Genomic DNA, 27,050 nt, shown 5'->3' with positions numbered 1-27,050 from the left:
CCTGCAGGCCACTCCTGCTGTGTTCCTCCTCATTTATATGGGCTGCCCAGCAGCTCACACTGCCTGCTTAAAGGTATCCTCCACCTGTTTTCCAACTTAATCCTACTCTACTGCCATGTAGTTCCATCCTTAAAAATCTTTCTTCTTTGAGGTTAGTTGAAGGACATCTTTAGGACAAGGGCTTTTGAAATTTAGCATACATATTGCGACAACCAACAACTTCAAAGCTGAATGATGCTCAGCACAGTTTGTTTCTGCTGGTCCCAAGGGAGGTACCTTCTGGGTATTTCGCAACTACTACTGCTTATGGTGGTACCTAGGAAGTAACCTCTCTAAGTAGATGATTCCTGAAGTTCCTTATAAAAGTTGTATGCTCTCTTATAAGAGAAACGTAGTTCCACTGTCTTTATGTTAGCAAATGACTGTTAAAGGTGTTATTCTCTATAAATTTTATGTTATTTTAGAAAAGACAACCATGAAATAAAATGTAATCATTTACTGTGTAAGGACTATGCAATAATAAATGAAGATTTGACTGCAAGCTATATATTCTTAGATGCTGTCTCTGTTGTGTGTGTTTCCTTAGGAATGGCAAGGAGTTTACTACGCAAAAAGAAAATCAGGAGACAGTATTCAGCAGCATGTGAAGATAACACCTGTGATAGGTCAAGGAGGGTAAATAACTTGTCCAGAACATATGTGCTTTCTGGTTTTTAGGGTCTTCTTTCTGCTTTCTCAATCTGTACGTTTGGCATGAACCTCCATGTATTTAGCAGCTGGGCAATCCCCTTGTATGTGAGTATGCTTGTACATGCTCCCACCTTTGCAGTTTAGAACAGGTACATTGCCAAATTCAGCTCCCAGATGTGCAGGAGGATTCCTGTAGGAGCAAAAGGATCAGGTGTCCTGGGACAAATGCTGAAGGAGTGCTGGTCACCCAGCCTTCTTGCTGGTGTCGGGTTTGGTATCTGTTTTCCTGAGGGCATGGAGATCTCTGCTATAGAAAATAGCAGTGTATCACTTCACTTCTCTATTCACCATTTGATATGGTAACAAGGGATTATTTCTGTTGCTAGGAAAATAAGACATTTTGTGTCCCTCAAGAGGCTGCACTGTACCAATGAAAACAACAAACAGGTATTGTATTTCTTTCATGTGATAATTTCCATAGCTTTCAGTAAAATAATATATTTTGGCTTATCAATTTTTCCAATTAGATCTTATCTATATTGTCAATGAGATTCTCACTGATTGTTGGAGCAAGCAAGAAAACTTCAGTATTTGCATGGGCTATTCTCCTTCTGTAGGACTGCTGAGTAGAGGAAGAAAGGCTTTAATTTTCTGGAGCATGAATGTGACAGTTGAGTCCATGATACTGTGGAGTGACACAGACCATAGTTCAAAGGGAGTTCAGGGCCTTCTTTCTAGAGCTGCTCTTGACAGTTTATGTGGTGTACTTATGCCTAGTAATGACCTATGCTGAGTGGTGACAGTGCTTGGAAATGTGTTGTTCTTAAATAAAGTGTAGCCTTCATGCAGCACCTGAGACTTTGTATACTGATAAGAAGAAGTGTTCTGGAGGGGTGTCATTCAAGCCGTAACCCAAGTAAACCAGCAGCAGCAGCTGACCCAGGTCTCTGCAGTCCAGACACACATCCATACCAGCAGCTGGTCCTGCAACAAATCTGGTTGTATGGAGAGCTGTTTGCTGCAATCTGCTCCTGGTGTCCGCCCACTGACAGTGCCTGAGGCAAATGATCATATCACATGCTTTTCCCCAAAAATACTTTAGTAGATGCACTGTAAAGAAGTCTGGAATTCTGTGAGCAAAGAGTGAAATCTGTCTTTAGCTTGTGGTCTTCAAGGGTGAAATAGGAAGTGGCTGGCAACATTTTAGACCAAAGATGTGCTTGGGAAACATGGTATATTTCCATGTTGTTTTGGGAAGGGGTTATGTATTTTATTTAGATTTTTATGCAGTTTTACCCATGATATGGGTAAAGACACTTATGCAGAAAACATTTTAAGAAAGTCACGAGTGTGTGTAGTTGCCCCTTCTTTAGAAGAACAATACTCAATATTAAAACATTATTGGAAAACCACTGCTACTGGAAGAATTTTGTAAGTGGTAGTCTATAAAATTTGCCCACTGAAACCATCCTCCTGGTGTAAGTTTTGTGGAGGCAGGTAGTAAAGGAACAAAACTGCATAACTTTTGGAAGAACTTTGAAGGTCTATCACTGAAAAGTAAGACTCATATTACTGTAAACTGACCTAATCTTTGAATTAACCACGGTTTTTAGTATTAGCAGCAAAGTATTTACAGTCACAGTACTTTTTAAGATCTCAGGCTAGAATGCAATTGAGTTTTGTAACAGAAGCAGTGATTAAGTTATGTATTCTAATGTATTCTCTTTAATTCATTGTTTAAATCTCTTCACTGTCTTTTTCATTTATAGCTGCTTTGATGTTGATTTGAAAGTGAGATACAATCTGATCTTTTTTTTCTTTAAAAAAAACCACAACTGAAAGACTGGAACAGAGAATTGCAGATATGATCCTCTTATTGCAAGATAATGAGTACAACACAATTACAAATTTGCAGCCAGCTGTAAAAAACAGCAGTAGGAATACAGAAAAAAAGTAATTTTCTGCTTTTCTTTGCCCAGCTCATTGGACTGCCTAAACCGGTAAGAATCATAGACTAATTTGGCTTGAAAGGGACCTTAAAGATCACCTAGTTCTGAGCCTCCTGTCACAGGGGACCTTCCACTAGACCAAGTTGGTCAAAGCCCCATCCAACGTGGCCTTAAACACTGCCAGGGATGGGGCATCCACAACTTCCCTTCACAACGTGTTCCAGTGCCTCACCACTCCGACAGTAAAAAATTTCTTCCTGATATCTAATCTAAACCTGCCATCTTTCTGTTTGAAGCAATTACTCCTTGTCTCATCACTAGACACCCTTGTAAAAGCCCCTCTCCAGCTCTCTTGTAGGCCCCTTTATGTACTGAAAGGTGCTGTAAGGTCTCCCCAAAGCCTTCTCTTCTCCAGGCTGAACAACCCCAACTCTCTCATCTTTTCCACATGGGAGAGGTGCTGCAGCCTTCTGGTCATCTCTGTGCCCTCCTCTGGCCCTCCTCCAACAGGCTCATGTTTTTCTTATGCTGGGGCCCTTCCAGCGTATGAACCACCCCACAAAGCTTGGTGTCATCAGCCAGCTTGCTGATGGTGCACCTGATCCCACTGTCCATGTCCCTGACAAAGATGTCAAATAATACTGGTCACTTGCCTGTCATGACTTCTCAAATATGATGGATAATGGCTTAGTCACTTCCTCCACCAACTCCCTCAGGACCCATGAATGCCCATCAGGTCCTGTGCACTTGTGCACCTTCAGGTTCCTTAAAAGTTCTCAAACCTGTTCTACAGTGGGTGGCTTTTCGTTCTCCCAGTCCCTGCCTTTATCTCCTGAGACTCGGGCAGTGTGGCTGGAGCACTTGTCAGTGAAGACCAAGGCAAAAATACCATTTAGTACTTCGGCTTCTCCATGTCCTGGGTAACCAGGTATCCTGTTTCCTTCCAAAGAGGGCCCACATTTTCCCTAGTCTTTCTTCTATTCACCAACATACCTATAACAGCTTTTCTTGTTGCTCTTGACATCCCTGGCCAGATTTAATTCTATCAAGGTTTCATCTTTCCTAACCTGATCCATGGCTGCTCAGGCACTCTCTCTGTATTCTTCTCAGGCTACCTGTCCTTGCATCCACCTTTAGTAGGCTTCCTTTTTGAGTTTGCCCATGAGTGTTTTGTTCATCCATACAGGCCTCTTGGCATTTCTACCTGACTTTCCTTTGTTGGGATGCATTGCTCCTGAGCTTGTAAGAGGTGATCTTTGAATATTAACCAGTTTTCTTGGGCCCCTCTTCCTTCCACAGCTTTATCCTATGGCAGTCTTCCAAGCAGATCCCTGCTCTCCTAACGTCCAGGGCAGGGAGCTTGCTGTGTGCCCTCCCCACTGTCCTGAGGACCTTGAACTTCTCCATTTCATGGTTGCTGATGCCCAGGCTGTCCTTGAACTTCACCTGCCCCATTAGCCCCTCCTTGTTGCTGAGAACAAGGGAACTGAAGAAACAAATTTTACATAAGAACTCACATCCAAGGCGGCATTTATATTCTCTGTACTACTGGCACCAATGGAAAGCACCACCCTTTATGTCTTTTTAATATTGCTTTATAAGCAGTTACTTGTGAATTGAGCACAAATTTGATAGTCTTGGGAGCTTTACACCTTTCGCAATCCTGGAGAATATGGCTTTCAAAAGGTTCTCCACGGGAATATAATCTTTAACACAAAGGTTAAAGACCACGGCCAAAGAGAAAGCATGGTGTGGGGAGATGTAAGGTCTCTTGTTGAAAAAACAAGGTGCATCCAGCAGAGCTATGTAATTATTCTGTTTCTTTTCTGTGGTGGAAATACCTCCTGCCTGTAGGAGATACTGGACACTGTAGTATTCCTAAAATCCATGCCTAAATACTCACAACAGTAGAACATTTCGTTACCCTAAAAAAATTAGGTTCCTTTTCAAGCCACAGATATATCCTTATGGCAGGATGAAAGGAAATCAAACAAACTATTTATGTAGTAAAAGCTGTCATGATTCAAATGTTGATGCAAATGCATGAGCATAATTTTAAATAGCTGGATTTCAGCATTCAGACAATGTACGTTGATTTAGAAACATCTTTACATATTATGCATTGTTTCACCTTAAAAAAAATGTAGATATTTGCCATTACGGATAGCCTCTGTAAGGGATATCACAGTATGATCAGAGATCATTGTGCAGAATCCTTCATGTATTTCTGTGCCATGTCTACCACATACAAAAATTTAGCATGATAGATTTATATCGAAAAAAATTTTTGTAAGAGAGTATTAAGCACTCTTATAGTGAAGATTTATGAATGGGGATTGACTTTCATATGACTATTTCCATGTGCTGAAGCCTAGGTAATTATTAATGCTGCTGTTGTCAATTTGAGACCTGGCAGGATTGAGTCCAGTGTTTGCACATTCATAAATTTACAACAGAGGTGTTGTTTCTCCTCTTAAGAACACATTGACCCAAGATTAACTGTGTGACCGCCCTCATAACTTACCTTACATGGCTCTTTCAGGACATGCCTGCAGAAGGGGAAGAGAAGTATTCAGAACAGAAAAGTGGTTTATTTTGTTTTTTTAGTAGAGCACTGTGCCAGTGTTTCTGCCAGTTTGTGCAGTAGACAGAGATATATATATCCATTGGCTCAGAGAAGCTCCAGGTTGGGACCAGAACGAGCAGTTCAGATGCCTTGTGTCACTGTATCATATCTGATGAGATCCTTAATCTTGCTCTGTATGGACAAGATCATATCTCTTTGAGTTTCTGCAAGGTTACAAGATAAGTGTTTAAGATTTTTTTTGGAGGAAGAGTCACTTCTTATGCTCACTTGAACAAAATATATATGGAAAATGAGCACAGGATTTCCCTCTCCTTTGTTTTTTTTTTCTTCATTACAGAAAACTATGTCTGAATTTTATGGTTTTTTTCTTTCCCATTTTGTTCTCTTTCCCTCTTTATCTGCTCCTCTCCACTGCAAAAAGAAAAAAAAGATAGAGTGCTTGCAAGAATGACATGTATATACAGAGAGTATGTGTATCTTCTCTAGTGACTGAATTAAAAAAAGTAATGCATTATTTTTAGTCCTTCTCAGTGTCTCTGTTAGCCCTAGTTAAAAATATCATGTGCTAATTTTAGAGGGAAGACTTGAGGAACTGACATTTTTGTTCAAGTTTCCTATTAACAGCAAAGCAAAATACTTTCTTGTAACCATGTAGCAAAGGAAAGGGTGATTAGCGGGTATTAGATTGTCATGAACTGGACAGTGCTTTCTTTTCTGAGCAGAATGGAAAAGCAGAGGAATATTTAATCTGTGTTACTGTAGTCTAAGCAATATGTGTAAATTTTAAGATGATGGAAATATCCTATGTAAATTCTAAGAAAGCTTGAAATACTTGTTGCTGGAGCTACCCAAGATCTCTCAGAAGCACAAAGAATTAAGATTTTGTGTTTAACTTTTTCATTCATGAGAATGATTAAAAATTACTTGGAAATAAAGTTCTGATTAATGACACCTACCTCTACCCCTCTTTTGCTGGAGAGTTGTTTTTATAACTGAGTTTTATGAAGTCCAGTTTATTAGTGACCTGTGAAAGGATGCATGAAAAATTAGCTTAAATAGTGCTAAGAAAATGCTTTTTAAAGTGCAAAAATTAATGGTTTGGGATTTTTTTTTTTTATTTTTTGCATTTCATTCTTTCAGGTTCATATGCAATTTGCACTTAAAACAATACCTAAAAAGAACGTCAATTCTCTTTCAATCACAGGCATTAAACAGGAACTTAGTATATAAAAACACTACTGTATTTGTGATTTTCTGCATGAAATATCTGTTTTCTTTCACATTATTTCTCTACATCTAACTGCACCTAATGAAGAGTCTTTGCCAAACACCTTCTTTTTAAAAATAACTGAATGGAAAATTCTGGACAAGAACAGTGTTGACTGTAACCTGTTTAAAGTGTTTTTGTATTCTTTTTCCTTACATATGTATTTTACTTCAATCTTCAGGTTTACAAGAGTCACCATGAAGAGAAGTACACAGGAGACAATTCTCAGTCAGGTTAGAAAACTTTTACCTCTACATGCTGTTGTGCTGGAGGTGGTGGCAGGGTTCTTTGCTGGTATGAATTGTTCCTTCCCTTGTTCCAGTCAGTAGTCAGAGCTGACGGCCAGTGATGGATGCCAGCTGCCACTGATGTCCCACCATGAATTGGATTTATAATCCATAATCAATAACCAATAATAATATAATTAACAATAATTCAGTCTCCCGTGCAGAGCTCTTGCTGTGCATTTGAAGTTAGGATGCATTGCTCTTCATGGTATTCAAACACTGTGTCTGATCACGAGGCTGGTGTACCTTGGCACCCCTTTGTGTCTGAAATGCAGAATGTGCTAATTTGTGCCAGCATACCCGCCCTAGTGTTTCCAAGTTTAGGACCTGTCAGCAGGCCACTGGTTTGGCCCCAGCACAGGGCTAAGACCGTTGTCTGAGGTGTCCAGCCTAAGCTAGTCAGTTTGTCACTGCTGAGTTGTTGCAGGATGTCTGCAAAACCCTTGCCCTATGTCTCAGGTGGGTTTAGTTACTTGCAGACAGCACATTAATTAGCTCTCACTGACTTCTGCAGACAGCTTTTGACTAGCAGTGTGGAGCCCTTTCCTCCAGTGCTGTGTAGTGTTTGGAATAACACTTTTGCCTGAAGAAAGAGGCACCAAAGGCCAGTTTTAAGCTTGTGACTCTAGTGATCTCAGCCAGACGCAGCACTGATGTCTTACTATGAGTGAACAGGTTCTCATACCCTATTACATTCTGGCATCTGAGGCCCTTTCTGCTTTGAAAGATGGACAGTGTTGCTGTACAATGTCAGATAGCTTCTGATTTTCACATGGGAAGAGGATATAACATACCACAAGCACAGAACATGATTGTTTAACATCTCCTGCTTTTTAAAGTAGCTTAGAAATACCTACAAACATCAGAAGGTTTTGTGATGCCAAATAGCAGTTAGCAGGGGGAAGAAGAGACAATATGTAATTGGCTGCTCTCATTCCCATTGCTGCCATCAGAACTGATCCACAGTATGTTAAACTGCTTACTCCCATGTCCCTGTAATAAAAGCAGATTTTCGTCTCACTGTTTCTTTCCTGCATATAAAAAGGTGAGAAAGCCTATGAATTAAGCCAGAGGATGCTTGTTACTAGTTAAAATACTTTTACTAGCTTACTTTGCTCATTTTTGTGACAGATTTAAACAAGACTGGGAAGCCCCATCCCATTGGTGCCATGTTGATGACTAAGCTGTAGTGAGTGCAGGCAGACTTAGAGCATGTGACGTAGGTTATCCTTCCTGCGGTCCATGGCTGTGCTCCAAGAATAAATTTCCAGAACTTATCCATGAGCATATACCAGTATGTGATGAGCATAGAAAAGTAATCCATGGGTATTGCGCTGCTTGTGATGATGTGATTTGTAACAAATCTGAATGACGAGATATTCTGCTCACCACGTGAAGAAAAATTTTTTATTTAGCAATTGAAATATTTACAGATGAAATTGTAGAATGGTAGAGAGTAGCTTTTAGGTGCCTGTGACTCTTGGGGTGGTACTAGCAAAGTTTCCAACTTGCTAATTGGCATTTACCACAAGGAGAGTTGTCAGCTATAGCCACTCACAGCTATGTTTATGTGTAAATCCTTGCTCCCACTCTAGTGCCTTATGATAAACTAATCCAAATGTTAATGCAGGAATGGGGTTTCTAAGAGGAGTATTATGAAATGAATAAATAATATTATTTAACATGCATTAGTTATACCCTGCTGTTAGATGTCAACAGAGGAAAATGCTTTCAGTTTCTCCAGTTTGGACTACAACAAAATAAGAGGACCCAAGCTGTCTTATAAATCATAGAATCATAGAATCAGCTGGGATGGAAAGGATTGCTGAGATCATCAAGTCCAACCCTTGATCCAACACTGCTGTAGTTACTAGACTATGGCACTAAGTGCCACATCGAGTCTCATCTTAAAAACCTCCAGGGACAGAGAATCCACCACCTCCCTGGGCAGTCCATTCCAATGCCTGATCACCCTCTCTGTAAAGAATTTCTTCCTAACATCTAACCTAAACCTACCCTGGCAGAGCTTGAGACCATGCCGTCTTGTCTTACTGATAGCTGTCTGGGAGAAAAGACCCCCACCTGGCTACAACCCCCTCTCAGGGAGTTGTCGAGAGTGATGAGGTCTCCCCTGAGCCTCCTCTTCTGCAGGCTAAACAACCCCAGCTCCCTCAGCCTCTCCTCATAGGACTTGTGCTCAAGTCCCTTCCCCAGCCCCCTTGCCCTTCTCTGGACCCGCTCCAGCACCTCAATATCCTTCCTGAACTGAGGGGCCCAGAACTGGACACAGCACTCCAGGTGTGGCCTCACCAGCACTGAGTACAGGGGAAGGATCACTGCCCTGCTCCTGCTGCCCACACTGTTCCTGATCCAGGCCAGGATGCCATTGGCCTTCTTGGTCACCTGGGTACACTGCTGGCTCATGTTCAGCTTCCTGTCCATCCAAACTCCCAGGTCCTTTTCCACCTGGCTGCTCTCCAGCCACTCTGTCCCCAGCCTGTAGCACTGCAGGGGGTTGTTGTGGCCAAAGTGCAGGACCCGGCACTTGGCCTTGTTGAACCTCATCCCACTGGAATCAGCCCAACTCTCCAGTCTGTCCAGGTCCCTCTGCAGAGCCCTCCTGCCTTCTGGTAGGTTGACACTCCCTCCCAGCTTGGTGTCATCTGCAAGTTTGCTAATGATGGACTCAACTCCCTCATCCAGATCATCAATAAAAATATTAAACAGAACTGAGCCCAGCACTGATCCCTGGGGACACCACCAGTGACCGGTCACCAGCTGGATGCAGCCCTGTTCACCAGCACTCTCTGGGCCCGGCCCTCCAGCCAGTTCCCAATCCAGCACAGAGTGCCCCTGTCCAAGCCATGGGCTGCAGCTTTTCCTGGAGAATGCTGTGGGAGACGGTGTCAAAGGCTTTGCTGAAGTCCAGATAGACACATCCACAGCCTTCCCCTCATCCACCAGGTGGGTCACCTGATCATAAAAGATCAGGTTGGTCAGACAGGACCTGCCCTTCCCAAACCCGTACTGGCTGGGTCTGATCCCTTGTCCATCCTGTAGGTGCTGTGTGATTGCACTCAGGATGATCTGCTCCATAACCTTGCCAGGCACCGAGGTCAGGCTGACAGGCCTGGAGTTTCCCAGGTCCTCCTTTTGGCCCTTTTTGTGGATCGGCAGGACATTCGCCAACTTCCAATCATCTGGGACCTTCTCAGAGAGCCAGGACAACCTGTCTTACTGTTGAAGGCTGAGGTAAAGTAGGTGTTAAATACCTCAGCCTTGTCCTCATCTTTGATAACTATGTTCCCACCCATGTCCCTCCTTTTGCTATTGATGTATCTATAGAAAGACTTTTTGTTATCCCCAACAGAAGTGGCAAGATCAAGTTCAAGTTTTGCCTTCATCTCTCTGATTTTCTTTCAGCAAGACCTAACTATATTCCTGAACTCTTCCTGAGTAGCCAGCCCTTTTTTCCATTATAGAATCATAGAATAGATTGGGTTGGAAAAGACCTCCAAGATCATCAAGTCCAACCCCTGATCCAACTCGAATTACTATATCATGGCACTAAGGGCCATGTCCAATCTCTTTTTAAAAACCTCCAGGGATGGTGAATCCACCACCTCTCTGGGCAGGCCATTCCAATGCCTGATCACCCCCTCTGTAAAGAATTTCTTCCTAACATCTAACCTAAACTTCCCCTGGCAGAGCTTGAGCCCATGTCCCCTTGTCCTGTTGTTGCTTGCCTGGGAGAAGAGACCAACCCCCACCTGGCTATAACTTCCCTTCAGGTAGTTGTAGAGAGTGATGAGGTCTCCCCTGAGCCTTCTCTTCTGCAGGCTAAACAACCCCAGCTCCCTCAGCCTCTCCTCATAGGACTTGTGCTCAAGTCCCTTCCCCAGCCTGGTTGCTCTTCTCTGGACCCGCTCCAGAACCTCAATATCCTTCCTGAACTGAGGGGCCCAGAGCTGAACACAATACTCAAGGTGCGGCCTCACCAGTGCTGAGTACAGGGGAAGGATCACTGCCCTGCTCCTGCTGCCCACACTGTTCCTGATCCAGGCCAGGATGCCATTGGCCTTCTTGGCCACCTGGGCACACTGCTGGCTCATGTTCAGCCTCCTGTCGATCAGCACCCCCAGGTCCCTTTCCACCTGGCTGCTCTCCAGCCACTCTGTCCCCAGCCTGTAGCACTGCAGGGGGTTGTTGTGGCCAAAGTGCAGGACCCGGCACTTGGCCTGGTTGAACTTCATCCCGTTGGAATCAGCTTAACTCTCCAGTCTATCCAGATCCCTCTGCAGAGCCCTCCTGCCTTCCGGTAGGTTGACACTCCCTCCCAACTTGGTGTCATCAGCAAATTTGCTGATGATGGACTCAATCTCCTCATCTAGATCATTGATAAAGATGTTAAACAGAACTGGGCCCAGCACTGATCCCTGGGGGACACCACTGGTGACGGGTAGGCTCTCTTTTTTACCCTAATTTGCTTTAAAATCTCCCTGTTCAGTCAGCTGGCCATCTTCCCCGTTGGCTTGCCTTTGGGCACACTGGGACAGCCTGCTGCAATGCGGTCAGGACTTCCTTCTTGAAGCACGTCCATCCCTCCTGGATCCCTTTGTTTTCAAGGGTAGTTTCCCAGGGTACCCTCTAAACCAGTTTTCTGAGTAGGCTGAAATCTGCCCTCCAGAAGTCCAGTGTAGAGGTTTTATTTATGGCCCTCCTTGCATCCCTGAGTATTGCAAACTCTATTATTTCGTGGTGACTGTGCCCCAGATGGGCACCCTCCAACCACCACATCTCCCAGCAGGCCCTCTCTGTTTGTGAATAGAAGGTCTAGCAGGGTCCCATCTCTCATAGGCTTATTTACCAGCTGGAGCAGGAAATTATCCTCTATACACTCTAGGAATCTCCTAGACTGTCTCTTCTCTGCTGTGTGGAGTTCCCAGCAGATATCCATGGTAGAAAAAGAGAATTAAGACAGAAACTGTATTTCAGTAATTTTTAAGATGGACAAACTTTTAATTCTGGAGAATCATATATTAACATTTTATTTTGCCAAGGACAGGCTGCCTACATCCTGTCTTGTGACGTGTTCTTTATATTAAAAATACCAATGTCATGGTATTTCTGAATCTTCAGATGGCTTTATCTGCTTTTAAAAGCTTACCGGGGTCTCTGATCCTTGAGTGGCATTTCAGACACTCTGGGAGTAGGTCCTATAGAGACTCTTGCAAAGAGGTGAACAGATGCATGGTTGCTGTTTTTCAACAGAAGGGAGACTGAAGACTGTAATATTTTGGAAGAAAATTAAATTTTACCTTTTTCTTTTTTTTTTTCCTGGTATTTCATCCAGTTTTTGAATTTGTCTGGATGTGATAATTCCTCTTGCTTTAGCAAACAGTAGCTTTAAGAGTAACAGCTTTTTGCATGGTTAATTTTCACAGCAGCCAAAGTGCTTGTTTATAATCATTCTCAGCATGCTGGATTTTTCTTTAACACAGGGTACAAAAAATTACTGCAAATAAAAGCAAAAGCTGTCTGAGTCTGAATTATGCTTGGGCTAGAAGAGTGTAGACTGAGATGGGACTTTTCTCACTTGGGTAAAGTTTTAGGCTGTTAAACTCAAGCTTATTCAGTGGTTGGTGGAAAGCAAAAGGGTCTTGCCGGATGGGTTCGATGCACCTGCCTGAGACATCTCTCCTGAAGCAGGTTCTCCAATAACCACCTTAGACACCAACAGCCTACAAGACTTCTGCTTTTAGGAAGCTAAAGTTAGGTGAAGCAAGTCTCCTAAGGCATCTTGACTTCCTTGTGAAACACCTTTCCAGGTGACTTCAGACAAATTGATAGACACTGAGTTTCTTGTTCTGATGTGCAGAGATTACAATATTTCCCCCCTTATCTCATATTGTTAAGATTGTTTAATTAAATTTTCATAATTTTAGATGGAAGATGTTTTGTAGATGTTTTACTTGATGCATTTTTAAAGTTTTTGTTTTGTATTTACAGAATCCAATTCCTACAAATGCAAGAACAGAAGAAAAGACTCAGTTGATGTTAAGTCAATAACATCTCAAAGTAGTGATGGTAAGAAAGTAAACTGTCAAGAATGATTATATATTGATATATAATATTATAAATATATATATTTACAAATAAAGAAAGAACACTTGGTCTAGGCAATAAAACTGCAGAAGATGAACCAGACAAATTCATACATGATTGAAAAGAAATTACTCCAGTTTTTTATAACTGCTGCAAAATTTCTTTCTTCCAATTTGCAAAACAGTGCCCCAGCATAAGTACCAGCATCACTACAAGATGCATGGCAGTGCAGAGTTCCTTCAAAGAGAGGACTGGTTGTGCCAAAGGATGGGAGAAGCCTGCTAAAAGAGTGTGTGGTGAAGTGTTAGTGCCACCTCTCTTAGAAAGGTTCAGCTTGTGCTCCTGAACCAGTATTTTTGTTTTATTCGTGTTGAACATGAATGGATTCATTGCTGCTGGTTACTTGAGAGCAGTACTTCTACTCCTGATCCAATTTGTGACTGGTTGGGACAGTCCCAGCTGGGGCAGTGGTGGCAAGGATTATTTTCTGCCACTCTATGTAGTAAGTGAAGGTCAGCTTATGGGGAGCAGGAATGGGTTCCATGAGACCAGTTATATCACCAAGATGAGGGACATACACCCACACACTCACCGGAGGAGCCATGTCTGACAGAGATCCACAGCAATCAAAAGAGCAATTGGCAGGTACTGGGCATGAGGCAAAATAGGTATAGCTTCATTCCAAAGTGAAGGATGGATAGAAAATCTGATAGTAAAAGTGAGGGATACTTACCAAGGAGGTTGACAACAGAGCAAGAAATGAAACAGTAAAGAACTTGCAGGAGGAGAGATACAGAAGTGGGACATGAGGCTGGATTCTGTTGTGCTGGTCCCCAGCCTTCTGCTCTTTAAATGCTGTCATCTGATTTATACCCTGTGGCTCTCTTGAATGGCAGCTCCAAGCTTACAGACCCGACGGTACTCCTCAATGGCAAGGATTCACTCAATGACCATAGAAGCTCCTATCACAAAGGTGAGTCCTGAGCACTGACTTTTCCACACACTCGGAGTCTGGAGTCGCTCTCATAGGGAAGTATGTAGTTGGTGAATATACAACCAGAGGTTTCCTGCACTTCATATTTAACAGAATAATATAAATAACTTTTTTTTATCCTTACTACTTTTTACATCTCATCATTGCATTCCAAATCCTAGTCATAAGAAAGAAAATGAAAAAGGGGGAAAGTGTGCCCTTGTTAAATGCACTGCTGCTGACAGGAAGGGGACACTGTTCTGTTGGGCTGTGTATCTGTAGGAGGATGTGCTTCCAGTCTCACCTTTGCTCTTCCTATTGATAAGACAGCACACAGAAGAAGGAGCACCTGCACCATGTTCTGTCTCCCCCACTTTCCTGCAGTCTTTTCTTCACTATCTGTGTTACACAAACTCTGCTGTTGCAAACCAGCTGCAAAGTCACTTGTAACACACACCAAGGTGCCAGGTATTTCCCACCCTCATTTTTTCCTCTCTCCCCATCTTTTCTTGCTCTCATCAAGTTCTTACTTCCCAACACTACTGTAAGAACTTTTCCTTATCCTCAGTCATACCTGCAGGGAGGCCTGTAGTGCCCCTGCAGCAGCCTCTCATTGCTGGAGAAGACGGCATTGGGGCTTTCTTCCTCTCAGTCTTGACAGATCAAGAACAGCCCTTGGTGCTGCTGTATCATTGTGGCATTCCCAGATTGTGGCTGAGGCACAAAAAGAGCCATCCTCTTCTTCTACAGCTGAGCTCTTTCTGCTCTCTGCCCTTTATTTTTGCATGGAGAAAACTAAGGCTTTACATCCTATGTCAGGATATATGAGTCATATCCAGGAATTTACTTGTTTGTTTGGGTTTTCCTCTAGGTATTGAATGATTGCTTCAGAGCAGAACTGGATATGCCGAAGGACTGGGACATCATTGCTAGTTTTTGGTCCACCCACTTGCAATATTTCAGATATTTCACACCCTTCTGCTTTCACTTCCCAAGAGTCTGACAGTTAAAAATAGTAGATGGATACTAGGAAATCTGAGCACAAATTTACATTTTCAGAGTTGTACTTCAAGGGTTGGGAGAACTGCACTGCATTTGCTAAATGAGAATTAGCATAATCAAGTCAAGAATAAAGACTATGTAATAAGAAAAGAAAAAAGTGCCATTCACTTTTCTTTGCCTGCCTCCTTAATCTGCTTTCAGGTCATTAACATAATTAATGCTGCCCAGGAAAACAGCCCCATCACAGTAGCAGAGGCCTTGGACAGAGTTCTGGAGATCCTGCGGACAACAGAGCTTTACTCTCCTCAGCTAGGTACCAAAGATGAAGATCCTCACACAAGTGATCTTGTTGGAGGTCTGATGACTGTGAGTAAAATCAGTAGAGATAAAGTTACTACTGTAAGTGTCCTACACCACACTTCAGTGCTCTGCTATGCTAAAATGTCCCAAGCAATGGGAAGAGGATTCATCACCATTTCACTTTAGGATTTCAACCTCTTTATCAGCAGCAGGCACTAAGATGTAGTAAGATATGGTCACATCTCAGTCCATTGGGTGCATTCATCCTCACATAAAAGTGAACATGGTTGCCACTAGAAACCATATCATCCAGTCTGATTTGTCTCAGGAGATACTGAAGGGGATACTTTTTAGAAACTCTAGAAGCTTAGATGATATTAGAGGGATTGCTCTACAGCTGGTACAGTGTATTAGTGAGATTGCTTTAATCATGTCCTGACTGTAACAGCAGCGACATACTGTCTATATTTCATCATAGATTTACTAATTTTTTAATGTACACTGAGCTAATTCCTGCCAAAATAATATAAAGAAAACTAAAAATAAATTATAGTGCCTAATTTGAATGGTGAGATCTTGCAGGTGCCAATGAAAGGGTCAAAGAGGGCAATACACTGCATAGTTAATAATATCATTTCTGGAAATCTCATACCAGTCTTCCTTGGATCCTTTCAAGGATCCAAAAATCTTAGAACAAGGATGGTGCTTATAATGCCACAGTAATAGCAGTGCTTTTATTACTCAGGAATAGTAGCTAAAGACAAAGTGTATGTAGTGTTTTTGCAACTAGTGATGCTAGTGATGCATAGCCCCTCTGCCTAAAACTTATAATAAACTTGTTTTTTTTTTCCAGGATGGCTTGAGAAGACTGTCAGGAAATGAGTATGTGTTTTCTAAGAGTAAGCCACCGTTTTAAATTTCCTTTGCATGTGTGACTTCCCTTGTCAGTGCTGCTGACATAGAGCTTCAGGCTAATTTGCAGTGGGATATATGTCTTTGGAAATGGTTGGCTAAATGACTGCAGAACAAGTGCTAGACTGCCTCCATTTTGGAGTTGAAGCAGGTTCAAATAATTAAGATAAGGCATTTCAAGATGTTAGCAAAAAAATGAATTGTCACTCAAAGAAATATTCACTGATCTTTTTGGTTAATGTTCAACCACCATGTAATAAACCTTTTATATTATAGACCTTTACAGACTTTTTCATGTGAGGAAAAAGTTGTTTTTCTTGAAAAAGAGTTGTTTTCTAAATGGAATTCTGCAGGGGATTGCAGTAGTGTGGGGGGAATAATCCAGAAATGTGTTAATTCCCAAATTCCATTTCAACAGATATGAACCTGAGCCACAGTCACCTTCCAGTGCCAAATACCATCAATGATGTTCCACCCTGTATTGCACAGCTCCTAGATAACGAGGAAAGCTGGGACTTCAATATTTTTGAGTTGGAGGCTGTTACAAATAAAAGGTACTGTACTCCTTCCCCTGGGTGCAGAGAAAGGCTGTTGAGGAGCTGTAGCAGAAAGCACTTTGCTCTGGAAAAACTGAAGCAAGACACAGCAAATCTGTGGGAGCTTTTTTGCTTGACATACCTCCACTCTGTCCAGGTGACACTGTTTGGCATAGTCTGATGTTGCTACATGCTAGATGTCCTGCAGATGCCCTTTTTTCCTGCTCATGTGCAAACGGTCATGCTGGAAAAAGCAAGCCTCTTCCCTCCCTCACCCAAATCATCCTATGATTTGGGAAGGTCTGAGGCAACTGTAGCTTTTGATTATAGGGATAAAAAAATAGAATGGAGGATAAACCAGTGATAGGACCAAGAGACTTAGATTTTAAAGTTCATAATGAAAACAGACATCAGTAGTTTTGAGGTCATGCAGACTGCAAAAATAATCATGTCATCCACAGAGAAAAGTGATTTTCATTCCAAGACCCAAAGAATCAGAGACTACCCAATCTTTTGTACTCTCTTTGCAGAAAATGGCCATTTTAGGAATGTGCCTGGGTATAATCTGCAGATGCTAGGTTTTCATTACGCCTTTATGAGGTCAAAGGTTCTGCAGATCAGCTTGTGAGAAATATGACTGACAGACTCTCTCACAGGCAATGCAGTGTAAATGACAACCGAGAGTGGATCTGGATTTAAGAACCAAAAATATTAGAATATTTACTGTTTCACACATGGGCTCTGCATCATTACACACAAACACACACATACTCATACAGCAGTTTACATTTAATATTCCATCTTTTTTTGTCTTACGGCTTCTTAATCTTTGGGAATGTGTCCATGTCATGTTCAAAGACTGCTTTTCCTCCTCAGGAAAAAAATAAATGTATTTTTGTTTGATTGACAGATACTAAAACCACAAAAGACCTGGGCTTTTAAGATGTTTTTTTCTGAAGCCACAGGAACTGTTCAAACTAATGGAACTGCACCATTTCCACAAAACATATTAAAATAATGTCTGAAAGGATAGTAGATACAATAATTTGTAACCTTGCTCAGGCTTTTGAGAGGCTGTAGATGTGCAAGTTAAAACTGTTTAACATTCCCCACCCCTTTTAAGGTCTTACTGTTTTCTTCATCAAATACATTGCTTTTAGAACATCACAAGTTCCTATTTTACAAGTGCTTTTTTCTTCTATTGTTTTTCAGGCCATTAGTGTATTTGGGCTTAAAAGTTTTTGCCCGGTTTGGGGTCTCTGAGTTTTTAAACTGCTCAGAAGTAACGCTGCGGGCATGGCTGCAGGTCATTGAGGCCAACTACCATTCCTCCAACTCCTACCACAACTCCACACACGCGGCAGATGTCCTGCATGCCACCGCCTTCTTTCTTGGCAAGGAGAGAGTTAAGGTAGAACCCTCAACTAGGAGTCCTCTGGGCTAGGATTTCAGTGTGTTTACCATTTTATATGTGTCATCCAAAAGTCACATGTTTAAATAATGGTCCTGGCTTCATAAACTCTCTCTGCCCTTTAACTCTTCCTGTGAAGCCAGCAAGCCCATACAGTTTCTCTAAAGTCTGTTTATACAAATTTACTTTTTTAAGTAGAAATAATAGGGGTGGGAAGGGAACCTGTCCCCTTTCTTTCTCTTGGTTAGTAATAGCTCTCAATAAAGTTTTGCAAAAGCTTTGGAGAGGGAGGTGTGAGCTATTCTCCCTGGTGCCCAGTGACAGGATGAGTGGGAATGGTTCAAAGCTGTGCCAGGGGAGGTTCAGACTGGACATTAGGAAGTATTTCTTTACTGAGTGGTCACACACACTGGAACAGGCTTCATAGAAAGGTGGTTGATGCCCTGAGCCTGTCAGTGTTTAAGGGGCATTTGGGCAACAACATGCATTAACTTTTGGTCAGCCCTGAAGTGGTCAGGCAGTTGGGCTAATGCTCACTGTAAGTCACTTCCAACTGAAACAGTCTGTCCTACCGTATTCAAAGATAAAAAGTGTGTAGAAGCAGAGATAGTACAGATGCATTCAGTCAAGCACATACAGAATCTCTAAATGATCTGTCCTTTAGAGAATTTTATGCAAAGATATTGCTTAGGTGACAGCATAGTAAAAAGCTGCTTTAAAGAAAAGAGTATATAGGTAGAGGTGGGAGTGAGAGTTTTGTAGTAGCTAATCTGTGGGCACAGTGAGTGGAAAATGATTGCAAGGAGGAAGGATAATTACACTGAAGCTTATGTTTGCATAATTGAGAGTACCTAGAAATGATCAAAAAATATTTACTGTAATTTTTTGTGCCACATCATAATTTTTCTCTCTTCCTGTAGGGAAGTCTGGACCATTTAGATGAGGTAGCTGCATTAATAGCTGCCACCATTCATGATGTAGACCACCCTGGACGGACCAACTCTTTCCTGTGCAATGCAGGCAGTGAATTAGCTGTCCTTTACAATGATACAGCCGTATTAGAGAGTCATCACACAGCACTGGCATTTCAGCTTACAACTAAAGACAGCAAATGCAACATTTTCAAGAATATCGACAGGTGTGTCTTCTGGAGGAGTGCCCATGTGTTTAAATACAGATATTAATATTTAACTTCTTCCAGAATGCTATGTAGAAATGATTTTTAAAAAAGGTTTTCATTTCCTCCTTCACCACCCCCATCTTCCAATTTGTAATTTTTGGAAGCTTTTAGAGATTTTCAATAATCTTTTGTGGATTACGTTAACATGGTCCAATTGACAACCTCAAGACTGCACCTTGGCCCACGGCCTTTTGGATATATAGGATATATACCTGCAGGATATATACCTTTTGTGGTATATTGTTCCACCCCAGCAGCTAGATGCTGCGTGCTGTGTCTGCACAAGGTCCCATGCTTCCAAGCACTACTGCATTCACATGGGGCAGAGTGGGGAGTGCCAGATCAACACGAAGCTCTGGGAGATCTGAAGGCTCCCTGTGGCATGCTGTAGCCTGGGAGTTCCATTACATAAGCCCGGCTTTTGCAGGGACAAGTTGAGAGAGAAAGAGATCTGAAAGGAAAAGGAAAAGGCCTGACACCAAACAGTGTTGTTTCTGAGCTTCGAGTTCCAAGCTAACATATAGTCAGATGGATGTGTTGGTGCCATTCCTGGACAACTTGTCTTAGTGTTACAGTATTATGCAACTGAGTTGTAAATTTTTATTAACCTCAGGGAATTGATTTTCATTAGGCAAAAATAACAGCTGGAGGAACCCAGAGAGGCATGATCTAGTCCATTCCTCCGTCCCTAGACTGTTCCTAACTCTGAAGGTGCCAGCTCACATGGTGAGCCCTTGAGCAGCATTTTGCAGTACTGTCTAGCCAGGTATGAGGAAAGGACAGAGCTCTGTCTGGCAGGCTTGTGAGCAGGAACTCTTTTTCTTTCCTAGAAATCGCTACCGGACATTGCGTCAGGCCATTATTGATATGGTTTTGGCAACAGAGATGACGAAGCACTTTGAGCATGTGAACAAATTTGTGAACAGTATCAACAAGCCTATGGCATGTGAGGAGACCAGCCCACACGTAAGTGCCTGGGGGACTTTACATCCTCAGGCATTTCAGTTAGGTTTTTCAAGACAACTTTAAGTACCATTTTCATTCACCTTGATTAATTTGCATTGTGGTAATGTCCAGATAACACAATTAAATTTGTGATCTCACACATCAAAGCGTGAAAAAATACTTTCATTTTCTTGTTTTCTATGTCTGGCTCTGCCCTTAGCTCATTTAAACATTTCATTTATAAGCCTTGTCTTCAAAGCCATCTTGTATTCAGAAAGTGGGTGTTGTTTTACATTGAAAATTCTGTGCATGGAGCCAGGTTGGCACCTGTGCCTATGGTCCTGTCTCCAAACAGTGGGATTTGCCTGAGCTTAGGGTTGTAACTGAGGAACCTACCTTGATGGTTTTGGGTCTGTGTAATCTGGAGCCTTCAAGTCCTGAGGAATACCTTCCTGAGACCTGTCAACTCCTGATTGTACCAAGAGATGTCCAGGCCTTTATTCCTATCAGTTATACACCCTAATGCTCCAGCCAGGGTTTGTTTCATAAGCTGCCTCTGACTTTCCCATGCCCCTCTTACCTTCTCTTGCTGCCTTTCAGGGCTGAGCCTGACAGGGTTCTCCACAGCAGTATTACCTGAGGAAAGACTACCTTAGCCCCCCTTAGTGAAAACAGTGCTTTGTTGGAAACACTGAAAAAAAATCAGACAAAATTGAAGGTCAACAATACTAAAAATAAATAGAAGTTGCTTCTGGTAATATCTGTAACTGGACTTTTTGCACTGTAGGGTGTCATGGGTACAGAAATCAGTCAGGACTGGTGGGGTTTATGACTTTAGAGACAGCATTATGTCAGTTGAACTGAACTACTTCTAGGAATTGGTGAGCTCCATTCTTCCCAACAGTGTGAGCTGGAAATCACAACTTGCCACACAATAAAAGTGGAGCACAGAACCACTTGTACTACAGAATGGTTGTTTTCCCCCAGTATTAGGTTGTCCTTTACTGTTAACAGTGGCTCTTTCTATTTTTATCTTGAACAGCAGTTAAGGTGCAGGGTTAATTTGGCAGGTCTTTGCTGCACTATCCATGCTGAAAAAGAACTGCTAAACATAAAGTTAGAAGATGAATGCCTGATCTGGCAAAAGTCACTGCAAAATATCTCTCCATAAACCACAGGGACATTAATTTAGTTGCCGTGGTAAAAAGTACTTATGTAAAGTTTTTGACTCATGAGTTGAATTTAGCAGTGAAGGAAGGCCATAATAACACAAATATATTATTTTGAGAACAGCATTAATGCCATGATGAGCTGAGGTGTAGGCTTTTTATTACTCCACAAGGAACATAATATACCTGTGCCTTTTGTAAACTGTTCAAGACTCAGAATATGATGCCACAGCAGACTTGTAACAACTACCTTGTCACCTCCACCTGCTGTCCAGAGCAGTCAGTAAGCAGTCTGATATTTTACTGTCTAGCAAGTAGACACTTTCTGCAATCAGTCTGCTGCCCCTGTGTTTTCTTAACTGTTAATCTCATAGATTACCTAAGACTGCACCCCTTCTCATAACTAAAACCAGAGGTGATTCCAGGCTGAGGGTTCAAAGTCTAGCATAAAGAAGGTAGTTTTATATGTGAATATGCTGGAACTGAATGGTAGAGATCTGCTTTTCTGCGTATAAAAGTAACAGTAAGTTGTGCAAGTCAGTTCAGCCCCCTGTGCCTGCCTCAGTTTTCTCATTTAGGAATGAAAATCTAACTCCAAAAACTCCCTTAAGGGAAGCAGTCCCCTAAAATCATCACCCTCAGACTTAAACACTTAGCACTGAGGATTATTTATGAGCTAGAAGTTGGTGGATGCATCCCCTGTCATAGTCCTCTTCCAACTGGACAAGGCTGGGATGCAGAGAAAGTAACTTCCTACCTGATAAAGAGCCTATAGCTCTTTATTTTACAAATTTAGCTGTTAATTCTCAGACTCTTCACAACTGTAATATGTATTAGAGTTACAATTAGTTACTTAGCAAGGCTGCAGTTCTCAGGCATCACTTTCTTCTCCAAATTCCTGGTGCTCTGCATGACATTAGAAGGTGGCAGACTGAGTGCCCGCTTACTGCCCAAGTGCAGAGAGCTGATAATAACGCCCTCACTCCTGCCAGCGGGGGATGTGGCCCATGGTCACTGTAGTCGTCTCTCCTTTACAGAGCGAAGGCAGCGACACTGAATGTACAGCCAATATAAAGAATTTTCCAGACAATCAGACACTGATCAAACGCATGATGATTAAATGTGCAGATGTAGCAAATCCATGTCGCCCTCTAGAGCTGTGTATCGAATGGGCAGGGAGGATTTCAGAGGAGTATTTTGCACAGGTACGTATACTTTTATGATTTGACCATTATATTATGTAAGAAAATGCACACCAGCTGCTCTGCAGTTCCACACAGGATCTGCCTGGTGTCACCAGAGTCCAGATGTGTTTTTTTTGTTCCCAGCCAGAACTGGCCCATCAGTTTCATGCAGAAGAATTCATGACAGGCAGTTAGCTAGTTTGTTCATCATAAAGCTCATTGTACAGAATGGTGAAAAGGAAGTTTTACATTTTCAACTTTCTTCATCTGGCTGAAACAAAATTATTTGATTAGTCTTAGTCAATTTCATTGGCTGAAATTCAAGACCATCACCATTCTAGCTTCTAGTCCCAGTGAAGGAAGCATGAAGATCTATGCCTGATGCAGCCCTCAGCTGAACCACTGGGATGGCCCTTTCTCTTCTAAGGTAGAACCTGAACTATTGTCAGGGTAGGCAGATGAGCAGTGGAGGCACATGGCCAATGTAAATACTTATGGCATGGGGTCTCTCCAGACAGAACTGAAAGCTCAACTTCACTCTTCACACTCATTTTTTCTGACAGATATGTACCAGCTTCCTGAAAGTGAAATACGCTTCCAGTTTTTTATTTGAATAACCAATAAGAATCTTAGTCTTTTTTTGCCACTAATGGTACAGAAATCAGCAGCTATGAGTCGAGAGACAGAAAAGTGGGCATGCCTACCATCCAAATTCAGATCATACATCTGATAGTTATTACTAAAAGAAAATTGTAACAAGTACTTAGGACATGTCTGAATTTCATTTTAATCACAGTGAATCAATTCTGTCATGCCCTAAGTAAGATCAAGGATCACTTAGGTTGTATCTCCCTAGCAGTCAAGGTATCATGAGCTAGCTTTAAACAGCCCAGCTTAGGCACTAGCCTACATGCAGCAATGTGAGGTGCTGAGAACTGTTCTGCTGTTCATTCAACTCATCTGCTTATTTTGAGGACTGCTACGCTGCTCATTCCAGCATAGGTGCTGTCTGTACTTCTTAAAATGGGACATTTTTTTGGTTTGTAATTTAGTTCTAAGAAACAGTTGAGGTGATTTGATCCTCCACCATACTGAGTGCAACAAAACAAGCCTTGTTCCAGTTGTAATAATAATAATAATGGCCAGTCTTCGCGAGCGAAGATCTGGGGAAGGTCTTTACACCTTCCAGCCTGCGCATTGGATTTTTTAGGTGAGACACAGTGTGCGCGGAACTGAGCCCACCCTTTAATCCTAAGGTTCATCTGCCGGGGCCAAGCGAGCTTGGACGGTGGCAGCGAGGTCCTCAGGACGTAGATGGGTTGCCTTTTTAAGGGCTAACGAGCTCCACCTGCCCGGGAGTGGCCAGTTGTAGATGCAGAGTTAAAGGGCATACCTTTTCTTCCATTCACCTTATAACTTAATACCAGCAGAGAAAGTAGCCTCAGCAACAGCCTCTTCTTACTTAAAAGACAAATGGTTTGAAACAGCCACTAGAGATGTGGAAAAATGGAGTCCTCTGCTAAAGGACTCTGCAACCCCATTTTCCATTTTTCAGCTGGAGTACCCTAATCACCTGATAAGAGCATTCTGTCTTGCTAGAGCTAAGTGCAATCACAGAACTACAAAAATAACAGTACTTGTGAATGGGAAGGGATGTTGATTTCAATCCCTGTTCCAGATGAAATAACACACATGAAACTGAGGCAGTTCACCTCAGGGGGTCTAAGGTTTGTGTTAAATCTCCTACAGCTTTGCTACTCCAGCATGAAAGTCAGCAAAGCTTTAGTGGCTAATTAGAGTTTTGTCTTCTTAGACTGATGAAGAGAAGAGACAGGGTCTGCCTGTTGTAATGCCAGTATTTGACAGAAACACCTGCAGCATCCCCAAGTCTCAGATTTCCTTCATTGATTATTTTATAACAGATATGTTTGATGCGTGGGATGGTAAGTACTTCTGCTTACTTTTTCTTCCTTGGTCTGAAGCAGATATTCTTACAGACTAAAATGACTCATCTCAAGCTGGCCTTGAGTCCACTTTTTTGAGGGTCATTACCTGTATAGAAGCAGTACAGTACAGGATACTGTGCAGTGATACTGCTGAAGACCGTTTCACTGCAAACAACACACTTTATAAAAGTTGAGCTCTTACCAGACAATCTAGGTAGAGGAAGAGTAATGGTTTAAAAATAAGCTTTTTCTCATCTACTTTTTTTTTCCTTAAACAATGTTTTTCTTCTGAGCAGCAGAAGCTAAGACCAATGTGGTTGCATGTTAGCATAATTTAATAAAGTCAGCCTGCATTAAGAAAGAGATTTTCTTGAAAGAGAACACAGTATAAAAAACTTTCCCCTTTTAGTATTAGTTTAAGGAACTGAAGAAACAAAAAAAGTAGACGAATGCCAATTTCAGATGCAGTTGGGCTGTTCTTCTGCCCATTCTGTATACACAGTACAACTGTTTCTCCTGTTCTTTCAGCATTTGCACATCTGCCTGTTTTGATGCAACACCTGGCTAATAACTACAAACACTGGAAAACACTGGATGATTTAAAGTGCAAGAGTCTCAGGCTTCCATCAGAAAACATCAACTGACACAAAATCCAAAAAAAAGACCACTTGCTCTGCCAGTTTCACTGTGAATTACTTATGGACTCTTGGCTACAAAGGGGATGATATTACCTTTCCAGTGAAATTAAAACTACATAACAAGATGGAAATATTTTACTCATAATTTTTAAGCTTCTCTGAATTCTACAGAAAAATGTTTTTCAATGAGGCTATATAATCCACAGATGACTAAGTGCTCTTTGGAAATAATATTTTGTGGCAGAAAATGTACTTCTGTAACTAATTTCTAATACTGAATATGCACTTGTTGAATCTTGTAGTTGATACACCTGTACTCACTAACACTTCACACAACTCTTTCTCTGATAGAAGGGCAACGTAGTTACCAGGACAGTGAGAACAGCCTTACAAATAAGCATAAAAATTTCCCACTTATCTTGTATAAATTTGTTCCAATTCTATCAATGTTCTTCAGCTCTCTGAACCATACTTCTAAAAGAATACGCACAGTAGAACAAATAAACCTCAATAAACTGGATATAGTAAAAAACCCAAACCTGGCACCTTTTAAAACAACCTTATTATAGAGACTCTCTCTCTGAGCACCACCTGTTCTTTCTTTTCCATATAAAATCTTGGTAGGAGTCAACGTCCCCTAAAACTGATCATATAATGAAGGAAAATAAGCATGTTCTGTATAGCTGGTGCCATCCACACAGTTCTCTGCCATCTTACAGACATTATCATGCAAGATTTCACCATATTTTACACAAAAACTATTGTGGTAATTGATCACCATACTTTTTTTATAAAGTGGAGTTTGTACGCATGGTCATCACTTTTATTAACCTGATCTAAATTTTATGATATGTTCATATATTGTGCTACTTACTTCTAGGATGAACCTGTTGCTTTTTAAAAAAATGTCCAGGTTATAATTTATAACAGTATTATAATTTTTACTGCTTTATCCTCCTAATAAAATGCTGGTTTGTTTTGTGACGTAAAAAGTACTTCAAAATATGTAAATAAGTTAGAAATCAAACATAGTTTTTCATTAGTTTTAAGATATGAAATTTATGCTAAGGCTTTCAAAGCACAAATGCATATTTTTGTACATCTCATTTTAATCACATGCAGAACATGAGTTCAAATTTTAGACTATTCTCAGATTATTCAGTTAATAAATACTGGCAGAACTGCTGATTTTTAACACTGTGCACTCCAGGTTTCAGGCAAGACTGTCAAAGCTGTGACTGCAGCTGAAGAAGCAGTCCACTTCCCCTACGCTGTATCAAGAATCAAACTGGGAAAAGGAGAAGAAACAAAAAAACAAACAAACAAAAAGCAAACAGCATTTAGACTGCTGTGGTAACATTGCGATAATGCTGTTTACTGCAGGTAGCTTACAAAATGTGCCAACCTTTTTTGTATGTTTTGTACCAAGTTCTGAAACAAAAGGAAACATTCATAAAATGTATGTGCAGAGAAATGTATATAAGCTATATTTTTGTTAGAATTGTAACAGATCCTTACTTTTGTCATAGCTAAGGCAGGTTGCTGTGTATTAAAATGCTGCGTTGTGTATACTTGAAGAACTGTGTTTCTGGTGAAGCGTGTTTCTTTATTCTTTCCTATTATCTATGGCAACATTCTTCAATGGATTTTTATTCTTATTAATTGAACCTCTGTTTTCTAATACTGTAAACTGTTTGCTTTTTCCATTCCTTTATTTAGAACTAGTGCTCTCGGTGGTTGTACTTTAACTATTCTGATAACTGAATGCTCACTGCAGCTTGCATTAGAGAAAAGAATTTCTCAAAATTCAAAGCTTTGTTAATTTGTTAAATACAGCAACACTGTAAGACCACATCCATGTAAAACATTTCAATTCATAATTTTTGTCACACTTCTGTCACAAGGAAAAAAATGTGAACAGTGGAAGGAATCTGAAAAATAAAGTTCAACTTGTGAACAAGAAATGAAG

The 27,050-nt window shown here is 41.4% G+C and overlaps 1 protein-coding gene across 2 annotated transcripts in view; it reads left to right on the top strand.

The window, feature by feature from the left end:
* Positions 1 to 27,045, top strand: part of PDE8B (phosphodiesterase 8B) — a 74,669-nt gene extending 47,624 nt beyond the window's left edge. The window contains exons 9-22 of one of the 2 annotated variants that reach the window (XM_050328757.1): positions 587 to 675; positions 1,077 to 1,137; positions 6,675 to 6,726; positions 12,790 to 12,867; positions 13,782 to 13,858; positions 15,062 to 15,226; positions 16,014 to 16,059; positions 16,491 to 16,626; positions 17,821 to 18,019; positions 18,940 to 19,157; positions 20,030 to 20,165; positions 22,351 to 22,518; positions 24,311 to 24,440; positions 26,292 to 27,045. In XM_050328757.1, the coding sequence (XP_050184714.1) occupies positions 587 to 675; positions 1,077 to 1,137; positions 6,675 to 6,726; positions 12,790 to 12,867; positions 13,782 to 13,858; positions 15,062 to 15,226; positions 16,014 to 16,059; positions 16,491 to 16,626; positions 17,821 to 18,019; positions 18,940 to 19,157; positions 20,030 to 20,165; positions 22,351 to 22,518; positions 24,311 to 24,440; positions 26,292 to 26,329 (1,593 nt within the window). In that variant the 3' untranslated portion in view covers positions 26,330 to 27,045. Of the gene's footprint in view, positions 1 to 586; positions 676 to 1,076; positions 1,138 to 6,674; positions 6,727 to 12,789; positions 12,868 to 13,781; positions 13,859 to 15,061; positions 15,227 to 16,013; positions 16,060 to 16,490; positions 16,627 to 17,820; positions 18,020 to 18,939; positions 19,158 to 20,029; positions 20,166 to 22,350; positions 22,519 to 24,310; positions 24,441 to 24,971 lie in introns of both variants that reach the window. The other variant, XM_050328756.1, reaches the window with a different exon arrangement.
* Positions 27,046 to 27,050: the final 5 nt, after the last annotated feature.

This window comes from Myiozetetes cayanensis, unplaced genomic scaffold, assembly GCF_022539395.1.
Source record: "Myiozetetes cayanensis isolate MyiCay16 unplaced genomic scaffold, myiCay2020 scf4, whole genome shotgun sequence".
In the NCBI taxonomy this organism is placed as follows: Eukaryota; Metazoa; Chordata; class Aves; order Passeriformes; family Tyrannidae; genus Myiozetetes; species Myiozetetes cayanensis.
Note: the sequence above shows the minus strand (reverse complement) of the source record. Positions and strands in the feature narration are given on the sequence as shown.